Raw genomic sequence first — 14,728 nt, forward strand, 5'->3', positions numbered from 1 at the left:
CTTGGGGAGCTTACATGACTTGCCCTGGTGACACAGGGAAGAATTCAGTCACCTGACTCGCAGTGCTCTTGACCAGCCTCTAACTGCCCTCTACTTGGCACTTAGCACACTCTAATGAATGGCAGCTCTTGACATTCTGTCCCTGGAGTTAGCATTTCTCTTGCTCGCCTGCTTTCAAGCCTTTGTCATACTCTTCCTCCAACAGCCACCACTTCTAGGGCCCCTTTTGTTCACAGGCATCTGGCCTACCTATCTCCCTGCCTCTTCCCAGCCCCTATGAAGTGCCAATCATTGTTTCCACTCTGCAGATGAGGAAAGTCTCAGAGAGGTTAATTAACTTGCTCCAAAGGCACACAGCCAATAAGTGGTGGGGCCAGGATTTGAACTCAGAGACATGTGGTTCCAGAACCCCACATAACATTTCTCCATGCCTCCGACCATCTTTCAGAACCCCCTTTTCTCCTCAATGAAGCTCTCCTGGCAACGGAAACCTCCTCGTTGCTCCCCCTCTCTCACTTCTGCCCACAGGGTGTAGCCTAGCTCTATTTTTGAATTGTGCCTCCATATCCACTTATTGGTAGTAGCTACCATTCATTGGACACTTCAATGTACCCAATGCCATGATCAGGTCTGTACACGCATGATCTCCTTTAACCCTCCCGAGAACCCGATGAGGTAGAAATTCTAATCCCCATGTTACACAAAACAGATTCAGGGAGGTATTGTAACTTTTCCAAGTTTCTTTAGTCATTTGCCAAAGGAAACATAACTAGTGACAAAGCTGGGACAAAACCCTCAAATGATTTGGTTCCAAAATCTAGTCTCTTAGTTAACTATAATAATAAAAGCATAATAAGCTAATTAGACCAGACAGCAAAATGACCTTCTGGACATCCTTCCAGGCAAAGCCGGGGCTGCGAGGGCCAAAGCCCTTGCACGAATTTTGTGCATCAGGCCTCTAGTCTGTATATATAAAAGCCTAAGCGACCGGTCAACCAGTTGCTATGATGTGCACTGACCACCAGGGGGAAGATGCTCAACATAGGAGCTGCCCCCTGGTGGTCACTGTGCTCCCATAGCAGGAGTGCCAGTCAGGTAACTCATGGGTGTCAGAGGCCGGGCTCACGGCTGGTGAGTGCAGCTGCGGCAGCACCCGCAGCAGAGCAGCAGCAAGCCTACTGAGCGGTGGTGGCAGGCACAGTGGGGCTGGGATAAGTGGGAGCAGCGTGGCGCCTGCCCCGGGCTTGGGCTCCTCCCCAGCCACCTGCCACTTTGCACACTACTACATCCCTCAGGGGATGTTGGACTGCCGGTTTCGGCCAATCCCTGCAGGCCACGCTGAGGGATCCCATGGTGCATGTGTGCACCGGGCCTCTAGTTATATTAGAGGCCCGGTGCATGAATTCGTACATGGGTGGGGTTTCTTGGCCTGGCTGGTGATTGGGGCTGATCCGGGCCATCTCACCCAGTTCTGATCAGGGCCATTGGGGCCAGCTGGCCAGGGGGAGGAGCCACGGAGGTTGGCCGGCCATGGGAGTGCACTGACCACCAGGGGGCAGGTCCTACATTGAGCATCTGTCCCCTGGTGGTCAGTGTGTGTCATAGCAACTGGTTGACCAGTCGTTTGGTCCCTTAGGCTTTTACTAGTATATATGTAGTTTGTTTCTCCCTATCTTGTAAAGTTCCAGTGGGTTGGGAATTGAGCTACCCTGTCCTGGTATAGCTACCCCCCGAATCCTTATTGACTGATGCTTTAAAATCTAGTTTTCTGTTGGAGGTCTCCATGATGGAGGTCTAAGCTCTCAAATTTGCCAATATCTAAAAACAACTTGAGCTTATAAAAGAATTCCGCTCCTAAATAGAATGTGCAAATGGAGTTTTTGGAACTGTGGTTCTGATATCTAAAATTAGCCTTCCCTTCCAAAAGTATGGCCCCTCTGACTGATGGCTCTGCTCCTTGTCCTGGAGGCTGCTGCCAGTGCTCTTGAGCTGTGACTGACATGTCCTGTTCATGCAGTGCAATCTCTGGCTCTCCCAGACAGCAATGGAAACTTCTCTCCCCAAGGATCTGGTGGGGGAGGGAGGATGAGGAGGGGCAGGAATCTGGGTATAGCTCTTTGAAGTTGATATTTATTTGACTTTCTCTTTGGTCCTCCAGGCATTTTCACTGTCTCCTTACATTTTGATTCAAGCTTGCTTTTGCTTAATGTGAGGGTCTCCTGAATGGAAATGGCCCTCACTATCCTCTTGGTGGCCCAGGGAGTCGCCATTTTCATGGGAACAACATGAGGATGGCTCTGGCCTCCAGGACACAGACTCTACAGCAGGCAAACTCTGACATTGCAAATGGCCTTCACCAAGTCAGTGGGTTATGCTAGCACTTACGCCAACAGCATTAGCTGAAGATACACAAAATGGCCTTTGCAAATGCCTTTTGCCATTGTCCCTGGGTCTTGGCTGGCATCCTTTTAGTCCTTACCAGGCTGCCACTCCTATCCATCCAGTAGTGACCTTATTGGCATAATTAGCTTTAATCTGTGGGTATGTGCTTACCCCCAAAAGCAATTGCCTTTGAATTTTGGATAAATACCAGCATGGAACACGGGACAATGTCAGCTCTTGAGCCCTTGTTCCCACAGAGAAGATGAAAGTGGACAATGTAAGCTCTTGAGCCCTCTTGTTCCCACAGAGAAGATGAAAGTGGGGGTCATTTTGGAAATCATATTCCGTTCTGCTCTGTATCATTTCCAGTGAGGACAGGCAAAACCAGAAATGAACTCATGAAGAGGGAGAGGCCTAGGGAATGCACAATGATCATCACATTTTGATGTCAATGATCCAGAACCACGTAAGCCTCAGTTCTTTTTCAATTTGACTGGCTGTGTCTGGCTGCCCTTGCAGCAGGGATAGATTTGCTCTTTGGGTTTCTCTGCATAGAACACTCTGTTACCTTCCTTCCCACCCCTTCTTCTTGGATGACAAGACCCTTGTAGCTTTTCTGGAGGGCTTGACTCTCTGAGAGAAACCCAAAGAGCAAATCCATCCCCGTCTCCATCTCCATGCCTGTGATCTCAGCATTACATGCCTGCTTGTCTATCCTCTCCCAACTCAACCTTGTTGTGTGTTTATAGTTGCCATGGAACAGAGGCATGTGGGGAAATAACATTACAGTTGGGTGTAGAGTCCTGGGTCCTAGTCCTTGTTGCCTTGGGCAGGTCACTTGAACTCTGAGCCTTAATTCTAACTCTACAGTGGGATAATAGCAGAACCTCCCCTCATTGGGTTGGGTAGGATTTGATGGCATAACACATGTGAAGTACTTGGCACATAGTAGGTGCTCAGTAAGTAGTGGCAACTATTGCTGAATGAAGGGTTAGAGAAACGTTTTTTGTTTTTTTAGTCTCCCTTCCATCTCAAACTACTATGTGACTTTTAAGCAAGGCCTTGGAACATTCTGAGTCTCAGTTTTTTTATCTATAGTCTGGGGACAGAAAGAGATTTTCCCTGCATCCTTCACAAGGCTCCTAGGAGAATTTGTCAGTAGCAGCAGCAGCAGCAGCAGCAGCAGCAAGATCTGTTCTAGTTTCAGATTCTGAGGAGCAGCTCTGGTTTCTGCAGTCGGCTCCCCAGAGGTGCCAGGCCAGGCCCTGAGGAAAGCTGCCTGGAGAGGCCTGTACTCAAGCCATTTGGGCACAGCTCCAACCCACACCTTCTCTATTCAGGAGGCAGCAAGATCTCCCAAAACAGCTGTGCTTGGGCGAGTTCTTGTACAAATCCCTCTACACTAGAACTTCTCAAAACCAGACATGCCTGTGTATCAAAATCTCAACTCCCAGCAATGAATCAAAGGCTCAGAAGCCCAGTGATGGAAGCCAGATGGGCGTCCGGACACTCAGGTGAGGCATATAAGGCCTCAGATTGCAATATTTGCTTTGACTAGTGTTGACTGAGTTGCACTGAGGATCCCATATGGTACACATGTGGGAAATTTACAAGAGAATGATAGGCATGGAGTTTAGGACGGTGGCTGGGAGCAAAGCGGGGAGGAGGGGAGGAAAGGATGAGGGGTACAGCAGGCTTCAATGGTATTATTATTTTTTAAAAAGCTAGGTGGTAGATGTATGGTTGTTTGTTTTATGAATATATATATATATATATATATATATATATATATTCATTTAAAAAGGGAGATGAGCAGAAAGGGATCCCCAAGTCCAGACAAAAGTAATGAGGATCCATCTCTTTGAGGGCCATGTTTATTTTGCCTATCCTGTTAATCACTGTATCCCCCTGCCTCCCACAGAGCCTGGTCCAGCGTGGGTGATGGATACCGGCTGTGGAATGAATGGATGGATGGATGCCTGGGTGAATTTGTAATACTCCTTCATGCCCCCCACCCCCATCACCTTGATCCCACCTCTGCTACATTCTATTTGTCAACATGTAGGCCAGGAGGCAGAAGGGCTTCCTGGGACATTTTGTTTCTGTTCTGGTCTAGGACACAACACGATGACCGGGCAAACAGATGGCTTGATCATTTAACATTGTTCTATTTCAAGCAAAACGTCCTGGCGAGATTGACGCTCAGTGACTCCAACCTGCTACAAGGCTCTTTGGAATGAACTCCTCTGGTTTGGTCCTGCCTGCCAAACACATTCCCCAAGTCCTGTCTTTCCTGGTCCCCTGAGAGGCTGCTGCAGGTGCAAACACTCCCTCCTCTTAGCCAAAGGAGAACTGGGGTCTTTACTCTCAAGGCATAAACAGGAGGAGCATCAGTGGCAGTAGCTGCTGGCCTGGGACGGCCCAGCTTGCTAAGCACTTGCTCCCACCTGGAGAGCCTTGTGGGACTTTGCCACTCTGCCCGCCACAGCTGCTCTCTTCCTGGGAAGGGGGGCCGGAGGCTGTGGGGCTGGCCTGTGTGGACAGAGGTGGGGGAGGCGATGAGGATGGATGCCAGCTCATTGCACTGAAACAAATGACTCCTATGCCCGCCAAAGGGATGCCAGAGGAGCTGGGAAACTAAGGACTTTGCTTATGCCTGTGAAAGTACCCGCTGAGAATCGTAGACTGGCGAGCAGGGGGCCTGACGGTGACTGTCAAGGGCTGGAGTGGCAGGGGTCGGGGTGGGGAAGAGTGCTGGGCTCCACAGCAGCTTCTCAGCCTCTGAGTGGCTCTCTGGGCCTTAGTCTTTACAACAAGATACTTAACCCGTGTGGATAGGCACTAGCCAATCAGAACGAAGGAGGGTTTCATTGCCTAGGTTTCAGCTGGCCTTAATCCCTTGGAGGCTGGAAGGTAAGAGTGATGGGGAGGGCTTGGAGGAGGGGCGAGGGTGCAGGAGTGGGCGAGGCCTTGGGGAGCTCAGATCAGCCACGGTTTACCTATCAGTACAGGCCCCTTTCAGTGTTAACAGCCAGTGTGGCCGCACTCCTGCTGAATGTCAGCTCTGCTGGAAAACACGAGAAAGGCGGGTTCGGTTCTCACACTCTACGTGCATAAGCATCACTGGGGAGCCTGCTGACAACACAGATGCCCGGTTCCCACCTCAAAACGACCAAGGCGCACTCTCTAGGGCCACGTGCGGCCCATTACGCTCCCTCCCGAGGCCACGTGCCCTGGACCAGCGGATCTCTAAGGATCCAGCTCTGACTGTCAGGGGTTTGCAAGGACTGAGAAGTGAAACCCGGCACACGGGGTCTAGGGGAACGTGCCCAGGTCAGGGGCAGGTCACGTGACCACGCCAGCCTGTGCAGGTCACGTGACCACGCCAGCCCGGCCCGTCCATTTGGCTGAAGCAACATTGGGCCTGGCCCAGCCCCGGGGTTGCTGCCGCTCAGGAGGGCGGCCGGTGTGAACCTGAATTTTCAAGAGACCTTGGAAGTCAGTGAGCCACGTCTTGTGTCACAGGTAGGGCATTGCTCTTCTGGCCCCAGAAGCCCTGTCTGCGGCCGGTGGCGGGCAGAGGGGTGTGGCTGGTCCCCCCAGAGGAGGGAGGAGACCAGCCCTAAGTGAGGGTCTGGAAGCCCCTTAAGGAGTCCGTGTCCTCAAGTACCGACCTCAGAGCCTGCCCTCAGTAGCTTGCCTAGCACAGAGCTGCCAGGTCCGGTCACAGGCCGAGGGGGCGCCCTTGCTAGGGACTTAGAGTGTAGCTGGGGGGTGGGGGGTGGGGGGTGGGGGGACACAGAGCTGTCATGGGAGGAAATGTTTGGCTCAGAGGCGAGGTGCTGGGGTCCTGCCAGGATCCCTGGGATGTTCCACAGAGGGGTGGGTTCTCTGGGTATAAGAGAACGTGCCTGTGTCACTCCATTTAAACTCAATCGCCAGATGCTTCCTCCCCTGCCTGGGACAGCCTTCCTCCCACCCCTTTCTCTGTCTGACTCTTACTTGTCTCAGACTCAGCTTAGATTGTGCTATAACCCCCGTGACTAGGCCACACTGGTCTCTTTTAACACCACAGCCCTGGGCGCGCCCTTATTTCAGACTTTCTCACCTGAAATATCAATGGCTTGCTGCCTTAAGAACATGCACGACTAACATTTGTTAGGTGTTTGCTCTGTGCCAGCACGGTTTAAGTCACTTTCTAGTATCATCTCCGTTAATCCTCAACAGCCCAGTGAAGTTGCACGGCTGTCCTCTCTATGTAAGAAAGCAAGGCCCAGAGAGGTTAAGTGACTTGCCCAGCATCACACGGCCAGGAAGTGGTAAATGCGGACTTGCACCCAGTCTGTGTGCACCACCTGCAACCACAGCACCCTGCCGCCTCCCGCAGGCTGAAGCCAGCATCCTGGGTTCACGCAGCGTCGTCCCAAGTGGGATGTGAAGGGAGGTAGCTTGAACTCGGGGGTGTGGGCAGCTATCAGTCTCGCTCTGCCGCTGCCTGTGGGTACTCTCCAGCCTCAGGGTCCTCGGCTCTATAGTGGGGACAGTTATACCTGCCTCGTAAGGTTGTTGGAAATCACTGTGGTGCCTGGCACATAGGCAATGTCTGAAATGTGTTGATGGGATAAATGATTGGAGGCGCCAGTGAGTTAAACTTTTACTGGGAAATAATACCCTCCTGCCCCTTTCAAATCCCCATTAGACTCCACCGAGATGGGATTTGGTTTGATGCTGGACCTGGGCGAAGAGGGTGGGTGGAGGGGGATGGCCAGCCTTTGGAGTTGTTTACAGTTCTCAGAGAGGTAACCCTATAGAGAGAGTGGACAATGGGAAGAATATTGTTTCATTTGGAAAGCATGAATTGCATCTCTATTACATCCAAAACAACCTGCTTGACCCCAACGGTTAAAAATGATCTGGAGCCATTGCTACTGAGTTGGCTGGTCATGTCCTATACCTGCCATTCTGGGTGTAGACTAGATTGCTAAACGTAGCGTGATTTTTTTTTTATAAAGATGAGGTGTAGGAACTCATATCATCCCATGTCTCCCTGTCCTTGTGTCTTTCTTCCATTTCCTCATGTGGGTCGTTCAGTGAGGCATGGAATTGGGATGCTGATTCTGTGGGGTAGACATGTGTCTGACCCGGTCTGACCTCTGTGCGTGGTTCCTTGATAGGATTATGGTTTTGTTTTTGTCTTATTAAGATCTGGAAAAGTGGCGGATGATTCACTTTGTCAAGTGTGTGGGTGGGTATGTAAAGTATGTGTTTTTATACCAGGACCTTGAAGAACTGGGAATTCTTCAAGAAAGGGAATGTTGTAAGCAGACCTGCCTTTTTTTACGGGAACCCAGCATTAGCAGCAAATGGCATTTGTGCATTAAAGTGCCCGCATTGCTGGGTATGCAGTGAATGTGAAATCCCAGCAGTGAAGTTTCATGAGAATGGATGGGGTCTGACAGCTCTGCCTTAGCTCTCGGGACGCCCTCCTACCATTTACAAGGCTGCCTGGGAGTCCCGCTCACTTCAGTCCCTTCCTAGTGGGGTCACCTAGTTGTGCAGATTCGTCCTCCTTCCCCCACCTGTCAGGAATGTCAAGGCCAATCTCTCTTTGAAATTCTTTCCTGATGCTTTTCCCCAATCCTCTCTTTCTCTTTTTCATCACCTCCCTGCTGTCTCTCTCTCCAGGATTTTCCTCCCCTCCTTCTTCTCCTCCTTTTCCTCTCCAGCATCCTTTGTCTAGCTCAGGGGTGGGGGACCTTTTTTTCTGCCAAGGGACATTTGGATATTTATAACATCATCTGAGGGCCATACAAGATTATTAACTTAAAAATTAGCCTGCTGTATTTGGTCAAACATTTAATCAACTCACCCCTAATGCCTTGGCAGGGCCAGACCAAATGATTTCGTGGGCCTTATACGGCCTGCAGGCCGGACGTTCCCCACGCCTGGTCTAGTCCCCTTGACAGTGGCTTTCCTCTAAGAAGTGCCCCCACACAAGCCTTGGGCTGGCATCTTCCCACGAACACGGATGGATGCCTTATCCTTCAACCGGTGAAACAGCTCATCTTCCCCGAAGGAGAAGGAATTAGAGAAACTAATGAACGTTGCAATGCAAACAGAATATCTACCGAAACCCAAACCCCTCCGCCTACAAGTTATTTGGAAGCTCGCTGTGCTTTCCTGGGGAGGTCAGCCTCCAGCTGGGTGGCTGGTCCATCGCACCACCCAGCACCACACCCACAGCTGCCTGCTCCCTGCTTCTCTCTCGCGTAAGACTCAACGTGGGAAATGGATTGAACACCTTGCAGCAGGATAAGCATTTGATACTAGGTAGTCAGCTTTCCCTCTGACCTTCTCATTGGGAGCAAGGCCTTTGGTATCTATCTCACACCCTCCCCAGAAATTCTCCCCCTGCCCCAGGATTTGGGACTCTGTGGAGGGAAAAGATATGGCAGCTCCTAGTGGCTGGAGTACAGGACCCAGAAGATGGCAGAAGCTCGTGGCGAACAGGGTGGCGAGGTCAAAAAAGCAATGCCAGCACTCCCACCACTGCACACCCCAGGGTGAAGCCCCTTTCGGGACACCACACCGATTCTACGCAGAACACAGGGCAAGAGCGCACACACTCCAGGCTGGGGGCGGGGCGGGCGGGATGGTCTCCCACTCTTTGGTCCGAGCAGCGGGCCTTGCTGTGTAGGGTCGTGATTTTGGAAGGCCCCATCTCCCCTCCCGCCCAGGACAGGAGTCCCTGCCCCCACCTCTCCTTTCCCAGAGATAAAATGGGCAGAACAAGGACCCAGGCTCGAGCACCCAAAGAATGGCAGGACACCCTCTGTGGAGGCAGACTGTATTTAAATGCAATTCACCTCTTTGGGGTCTAGGAAAAGCCACCCGTAGATTCATTTGCTGGGAAACATGGTCTGTGTGGCGGAGGCGGAGGACACTGGGGCCGCGGTCTTGCTGAAAGCTGACTTCCTCCGGGGGTCTGTCTGCTGTCCGGAATGGCAGCCGCTGCGGTGGGCGAATAGGATGGTCATCTCCGGGCCCAAGGGGGTGGCTTCAGGCTGGGACCCCTTAGGGGTGGCGGGATGTTCAGGCTTCCCGGAGGTGCTGTGTTTGGCGGGAGGAGGGCTGTAATTCTGAAATCTCACGGTCTTGACTTGCTGTGAGAGAAAGAAGAACACAGGGACCCAGGTGAGGGGGGAGGCATCCCTGGGACCTGCTTCATGCTGTTTCTCCGCTCTGGCCCCGCCTCAGGGCCTCATGTACGTGTTCATTCAGGAACTGCGTGTGTCTACCACGCATCCCACACTCTGTGAGGAGCTGTGAACCCGAGTGAATACAGTTGCCCTTGACAAAAAGACAATTGTAACCATAAGCGCCAGGATAGGGGACGTATAGATGCTCAATGCAGACGAATATGAAACTAAAGCTGGAGGGCGGGTATGCAGGGACGGCTTCCTAGAGGCCAAGCTAGTTCCGTTGAGAACTGAAGATTCATTAGGAATTCTCTAGAAGAAATCTGCTAGGCCTGCCTGGGAAAGGGCCTGAGGCCAGAGGTCTGGTCTATTCTGGAAAGTCTCAGTTCACCTTCCCTCTCTCCTCTCCGCCCGCCCTGGAGGCCTAACTCAAGGTGCCCTCTTCCTGAGGCCCCCCTGCTGATGCCATCTGGAGAGCCCCACAGGCTGAGAGGTCCTCAGAGAGGTTTGCAAACTGGACACCTGCGGGCTGAATTTAGCCTGCAGCATGTTTGAGAGCTGTAGGAAGTTGGGAGATCGCACATCGAAATCAGTCGTTCGTATGTCTCTTTAAAAATCAGAGATCCGGCACGCTGGGCCTGAGCCCCAGTTTGGCAACAACTGACGAGCAGTCTCTCTCCATAGGGAGGTATGTCCCCTGTTTGCACAGGCCTCGCCTCTCCCTCCTTCCGCCTCTCCCTCCTTCCACCTCTCCTGGCTGTTACCCACCTGCCTGGTGCCCACACGCATCGGCCCACACGCATCGGCTTTGGTCGGTCCCTCTCTCGGGGCTTAATAAAGTGCTCTGCGTACTGCTTAGGAATGATTTATTTTTTCTAGTGTCCCCCACTGAGAATCCAGGTTTCTTCACACTAGACCTTGATCATATCTAGCAGAGGCCTGGGCACTTACTGGACGCTTGCAGTTTGAAGGCTGTATCTAACAGCGTGCGGGGACGGGCAGCTGGGGCCTGGAAGGTTTTGACTTACTTGAAAACGAGAATTCAGGAAAAACAAAACAAAACACCACCTCCTGACATTTCCATCAGTCAGCACGGACTTTTTCCAAATGCCTTTCCCTATAAGCTTAGCGTCAGGAGCATGAGTTGTTGGGTTAGATCCGGATTCCACTCCAGATACTTGTGCGTCAGCTGTGTGCCTTTGGGTAATGTGCTCTAACTCCTCAAGCCTCCACGTCCTCATTTTAAAATGAGGACGACAATGATAATACTACTACTTCAGAGGGTTGTTGTCAGGATGAAACGTGAAGCAATTAGCACAGTGCCTGCCAGGTCATTAGCAGTCAGTCAGTGTGTGACCAAGAGAAGGGGACCGCACCGCCTTTCCAGGTCAGGGGGAATGGGCGGTGGCGGTGATGCTATGATGGTCAAGAAACTAAAAGATAATAAGCATTGCCCAACTTCCTAATGTCACCTCCTCCATCCTCCATCCCTCCTGCTTCAAGGGTGTTAACAAAATCTCTTATGTCTTCTAGTGGGAAAAGCCCTGAAGTAGAAATGAACATCTCTGATCTCTGCCACAGTTGTCATAATTCAGTGTGACCTTCTTCTATACCATGAACAATTATGTATCAAGCCCTCTGTAAGCGCTGTATACATCTTTACTCACTTAATCTCCACCCCAATCCTATGAGGCTGTTACTAGTATTCTTACTGCCACCATTCTACAGATTAGAAAAAAAAAAGAAGTCTCAGAAAGGGGAAGTGTTTTGGCCAAAGTCACCACCTAGCAAGCAGCAGAGCTGGAGTTCAAATCCAGATTTCTCTGATGCCAAAGCCATGTTTTTCCCAAGCCACCTTGTGCCTTGAAAGAAGTGTTTGAAATATTCAGAGAGGATGTGAGGATGCAGAGGGGGTTGCATGTAGAGGTCCTTCAGGGGCAGTAATTTTGATTTCTCGTCCACTAAGACTAGAATCTCAGGAGCTGGGACACTGAGCCACGCTAGGGGTCTGAAGAGTCATGGCCCCAAGGTCAGCTCACTCCTACCTTTTCGCTGCTGTTTCTGGAGTTTTCTGGCTTCACCAGGATGGATGGTGGGGCAGATGCAGGCGGTTTGAGTGGAGGCTCGCTCTTGATGGGGATTTCCTTGCCTTCCATGATGATGGAGCTGGCGGTTGAGTGGATCCTGGACTCACTGCCTCTGCTGATGCACGTGAGGGCAGGCTCCCCCGTGGGAGTCGGCTTGGGTCCCATCTCCGCCACCACCATCAAGGGTGAGGAGGGGACCGCCTGTGGCTGGTGGAACTGGAACTGCTGAGGCCGGACGACCATGGTGGGGCTGCGTCTGAGGGAGCCCACCACAAGGGTGGGGATTCCTGACGGGACGGGTCTCTGCAGGGATCCATCTGGGGAGTCACATGACAGAGATATCAGCAACGGGATGGGGTGGAGGGGGGGGCGTGGAGGGGGGGGGGCGGAGGGCGCAGCAGGCTGGGTGAGCAGTGTGTCCTGATATCCCAGAATAGTTAAGTGCTTTCTCAATCTGACCGCACGCACATTCTCTCAGGGTCTTTCAAAGGTGACCTTATTCTTTTTTTAGTGCTGTTTGCTGATGCTGGCAGCAAATAAGTGGCTAGCTGAATGTTAGAGGAGGGTGTTAGAAGGTATGTTACTTTCTCTCTCTCTCTCTCTCTCTCTCTCTCTCTCTCTCTCTCTCTCTCTTACACACACACACACACACACACACACACACACACTCCTACTCTCTCCCTCCAGACCTTTAAGATGGAAAGTGAAGAAGATAGACCTAGAGAGAGCTTCACAGCGAGAAGCAAACAGAGGTGTGCAGACCAAAGAGGAAACAAAAGCCAGAGAACGAGAGAAACCGAGAAGAGAAACTGAGAAACACAAGAGTCAACTGAGAGGGAGGGAGAGGGGAAGGAGAGGCAGGGAGGGGACTCTGGCCAGCGACGTGAAGAACATGCTAACAACAGCTTTAGCTAGAATGTGGTGGGATTGCTTTTAGCTGGGCTTCGGGGCGGGTGGGTGGGATTCTGAGAGAGCGGGTGTGCAGGCGGATGTGGCACCAGAGGGAAGCAAATCTGGAAAGGTGACTCCGAGGGAGGTGTGTGCGGATGAGCCTCGCAGAGCCCCTGACACGAATCAGATCTACTCCCAGGGAGCCTGGGACAGGTCAGTCCCCTCAGCCCCCTCATTCGTGAACCGGAGCTAATAGCAGCGCCCGGAGGGCTGGCGCGAGGATTACATTTCAGGATGTATACAAAGTGTTAGGACTGCGCCTGGGGCCTAATAAATGGCCCATGCTTGTTAGACATCATTTGTGGGTAAAGGATAGCAAACCCTAAAAATGCGAGGTCTGCCCAGCCGGTGTGACTTAGTGTTTGAGTGTTGACCTATGAAGCAAGAAGTTGTGGTTCAATGCCCGGTCAGGGCACATGCCCGGGTTGTTGGCTGATCCCCAGTGTGGGGCATGCAGGAGGCAGCTGATCAGTGATTCTCTCTCATCATTGATGGTTCTGTCTCTCTCTCCCTTTCTCTCAGAAGCTAATAAAAATAAAAATAAAATGCAAGGTCCAGGAGTTTGGTTTTGCCCCTTCCCTAAGCTCTTGTTCTTTTTGTTAACAGAGATGATCCCCTCTCATTTAAAAGCCGTTCCGCTCACATCCCCTGGAGACAGGAGATCCTCACCCCTTGGGAATATGTCCTGTAGGTATTTGGGGAATAATCAGGAGCTCACAGCACTCGGGGGCCAGGGGGGAGAGACACCCCTGAGAAGCATTGTGGCCATTTCTCCATAAGGGTCCGCAGCGCTGAGAGGCACAGGTGGCGTGGCTCAGCCGTTTGTGTCCCGCACAGGGGCCCGCGCCAAGGCCTTGTTCTGCGCTGTGACTTTTCGTCAAGCCGGACGTGAATGTGAAAAGCAGAATGCTCGCCACTCACATTCGGCCTTCTCAGCCGCTGCGAGCAAGCCAGTCACCATTTACAAGTCTGACCTTTCCACATGGATATTTATTTTGCCACGGTCAGCCCTGTGAGGTCATTTCTGCTGTCATTTCTCTTCGCTTCGGGGAGACTGAGAGCTTGACCAGCCTCACCTCGGGAAGGGGAGAGAGAGAGAAAGCCTCCCGGATCTGGAAAAGTCAGAGCGGCACTGGGCAGACGTGGCCTCGGGCTCCCAGAAACGTGTGAAAAATTGCCTTACCTATTTATTTTGTTGGTTCCTAACTTCCAAGAGAGCTAACGCTTTCTCATTGCACGTGCGTGCAATGCAAACAGTCAAAGCTCCGAGTTAATCAAGATGTGCGCAAAGGCAGGGAGCGAGCCCATGAGAGGAAAGTGAGTAGTTGCTGGTGGGACGCACTGCCTGGCTTTGTAAGTGGTCCAGGCTGAGTCTCCATGAGCGCAGGCTCTGGATGGAGCAGAGATGATCTGCTTAGTGGCAGTAGCAGTGATGAGACAGATACAATAATAATACTATAAAATAGTTATTTCTCAAGAGCTTATTACGGGCCAGGCACTGTGCCATCCCTCTTATGTGGATTATTTTATTAAATCCATACAATAACCCTGATGAGGTTGGTACTGGTTTTATTTCCATTTCCCCCCACTTATTTCCATTTTACGAATGAGAGAACTGAAGACTGAAGAGATTAGTAACTGGCCCAAGGCTGTTATGGTGGGATCAATTACTGTGTGTGTGTGTGTGGGGGGGAAGAGGGTGGGTATAAGGTGGAGGTGCTGGAGGGAGAAGCAGGGAGGACAGTCGGTGGAACTGAGAGGCAGGCGTGGTGGCACTGAGGTCCAGCAGGTGACCAGATGAAAGCACTGGGAGTGGGTGGAGCTAAGATATGAATTTTCCTGGGACATTTTCCTGTGTGGCATATTGCCTCACTGTTTTGCTCTGACTAGTCAGTCTTATTGCGTCTTCACATGGAATCATTTTTTTTTAAAGATAGCAGAGTCCAGCTCAAATCAGAGGACGCAGAACGAATCAAGTTTACTTTGCCTGGCTCATTGTCTCCTTCTAGAAAGGTGTATAAATAAATAACAGAATCTTGCTGTTTTGTAGGACAATGGGTTTCAAACACTTTATAAAATCCTTGAAAATTAGGCCTCATGTGGAAGTTC

At 51.5% G+C, this 14,728-nt stretch overlaps 1 protein-coding gene across 13 annotated transcripts in view; it reads right to left on the bottom strand.

The window, feature by feature from the left end:
* Positions 1–14,728, bottom strand: part of SH3RF2 (SH3 domain containing ring finger 2) — a 110,650-nt gene that overhangs the window by 7,694 nt on the left and 88,228 nt on the right. For 11 of the 13 annotated variants that reach the window (XM_006086400.3, XM_023752011.1, XM_023752010.1 and 8 more), the window contains 2 exons: positions 11,627–11,985; positions 9,249–9,545 (listed from right to left, as the gene is read on the bottom strand). In XM_006086400.3, coding sequence (XP_006086462.1) covers positions 9,282–9,545; positions 11,627–11,985 — 623 coding nt within the window. In that variant the 3' untranslated portion in view covers positions 9,249–9,281. Of the gene's footprint in view, positions 1–6,765; positions 6,912–7,023; positions 7,188–9,248; positions 9,546–11,626; positions 11,986–14,728 lie in introns of those variants that run through there. The other 2 variants (XM_023752006.1, XM_023752005.1) reach the window with 2 other exon arrangements.

Source organism: Myotis lucifugus, unplaced genomic scaffold (assembly GCF_000147115.1).
Source record: "Myotis lucifugus unplaced genomic scaffold, Myoluc2.0 scaffold_28, whole genome shotgun sequence".
Taxonomy (NCBI): Eukaryota; Metazoa; Chordata; class Mammalia; order Chiroptera; family Vespertilionidae; genus Myotis; species Myotis lucifugus.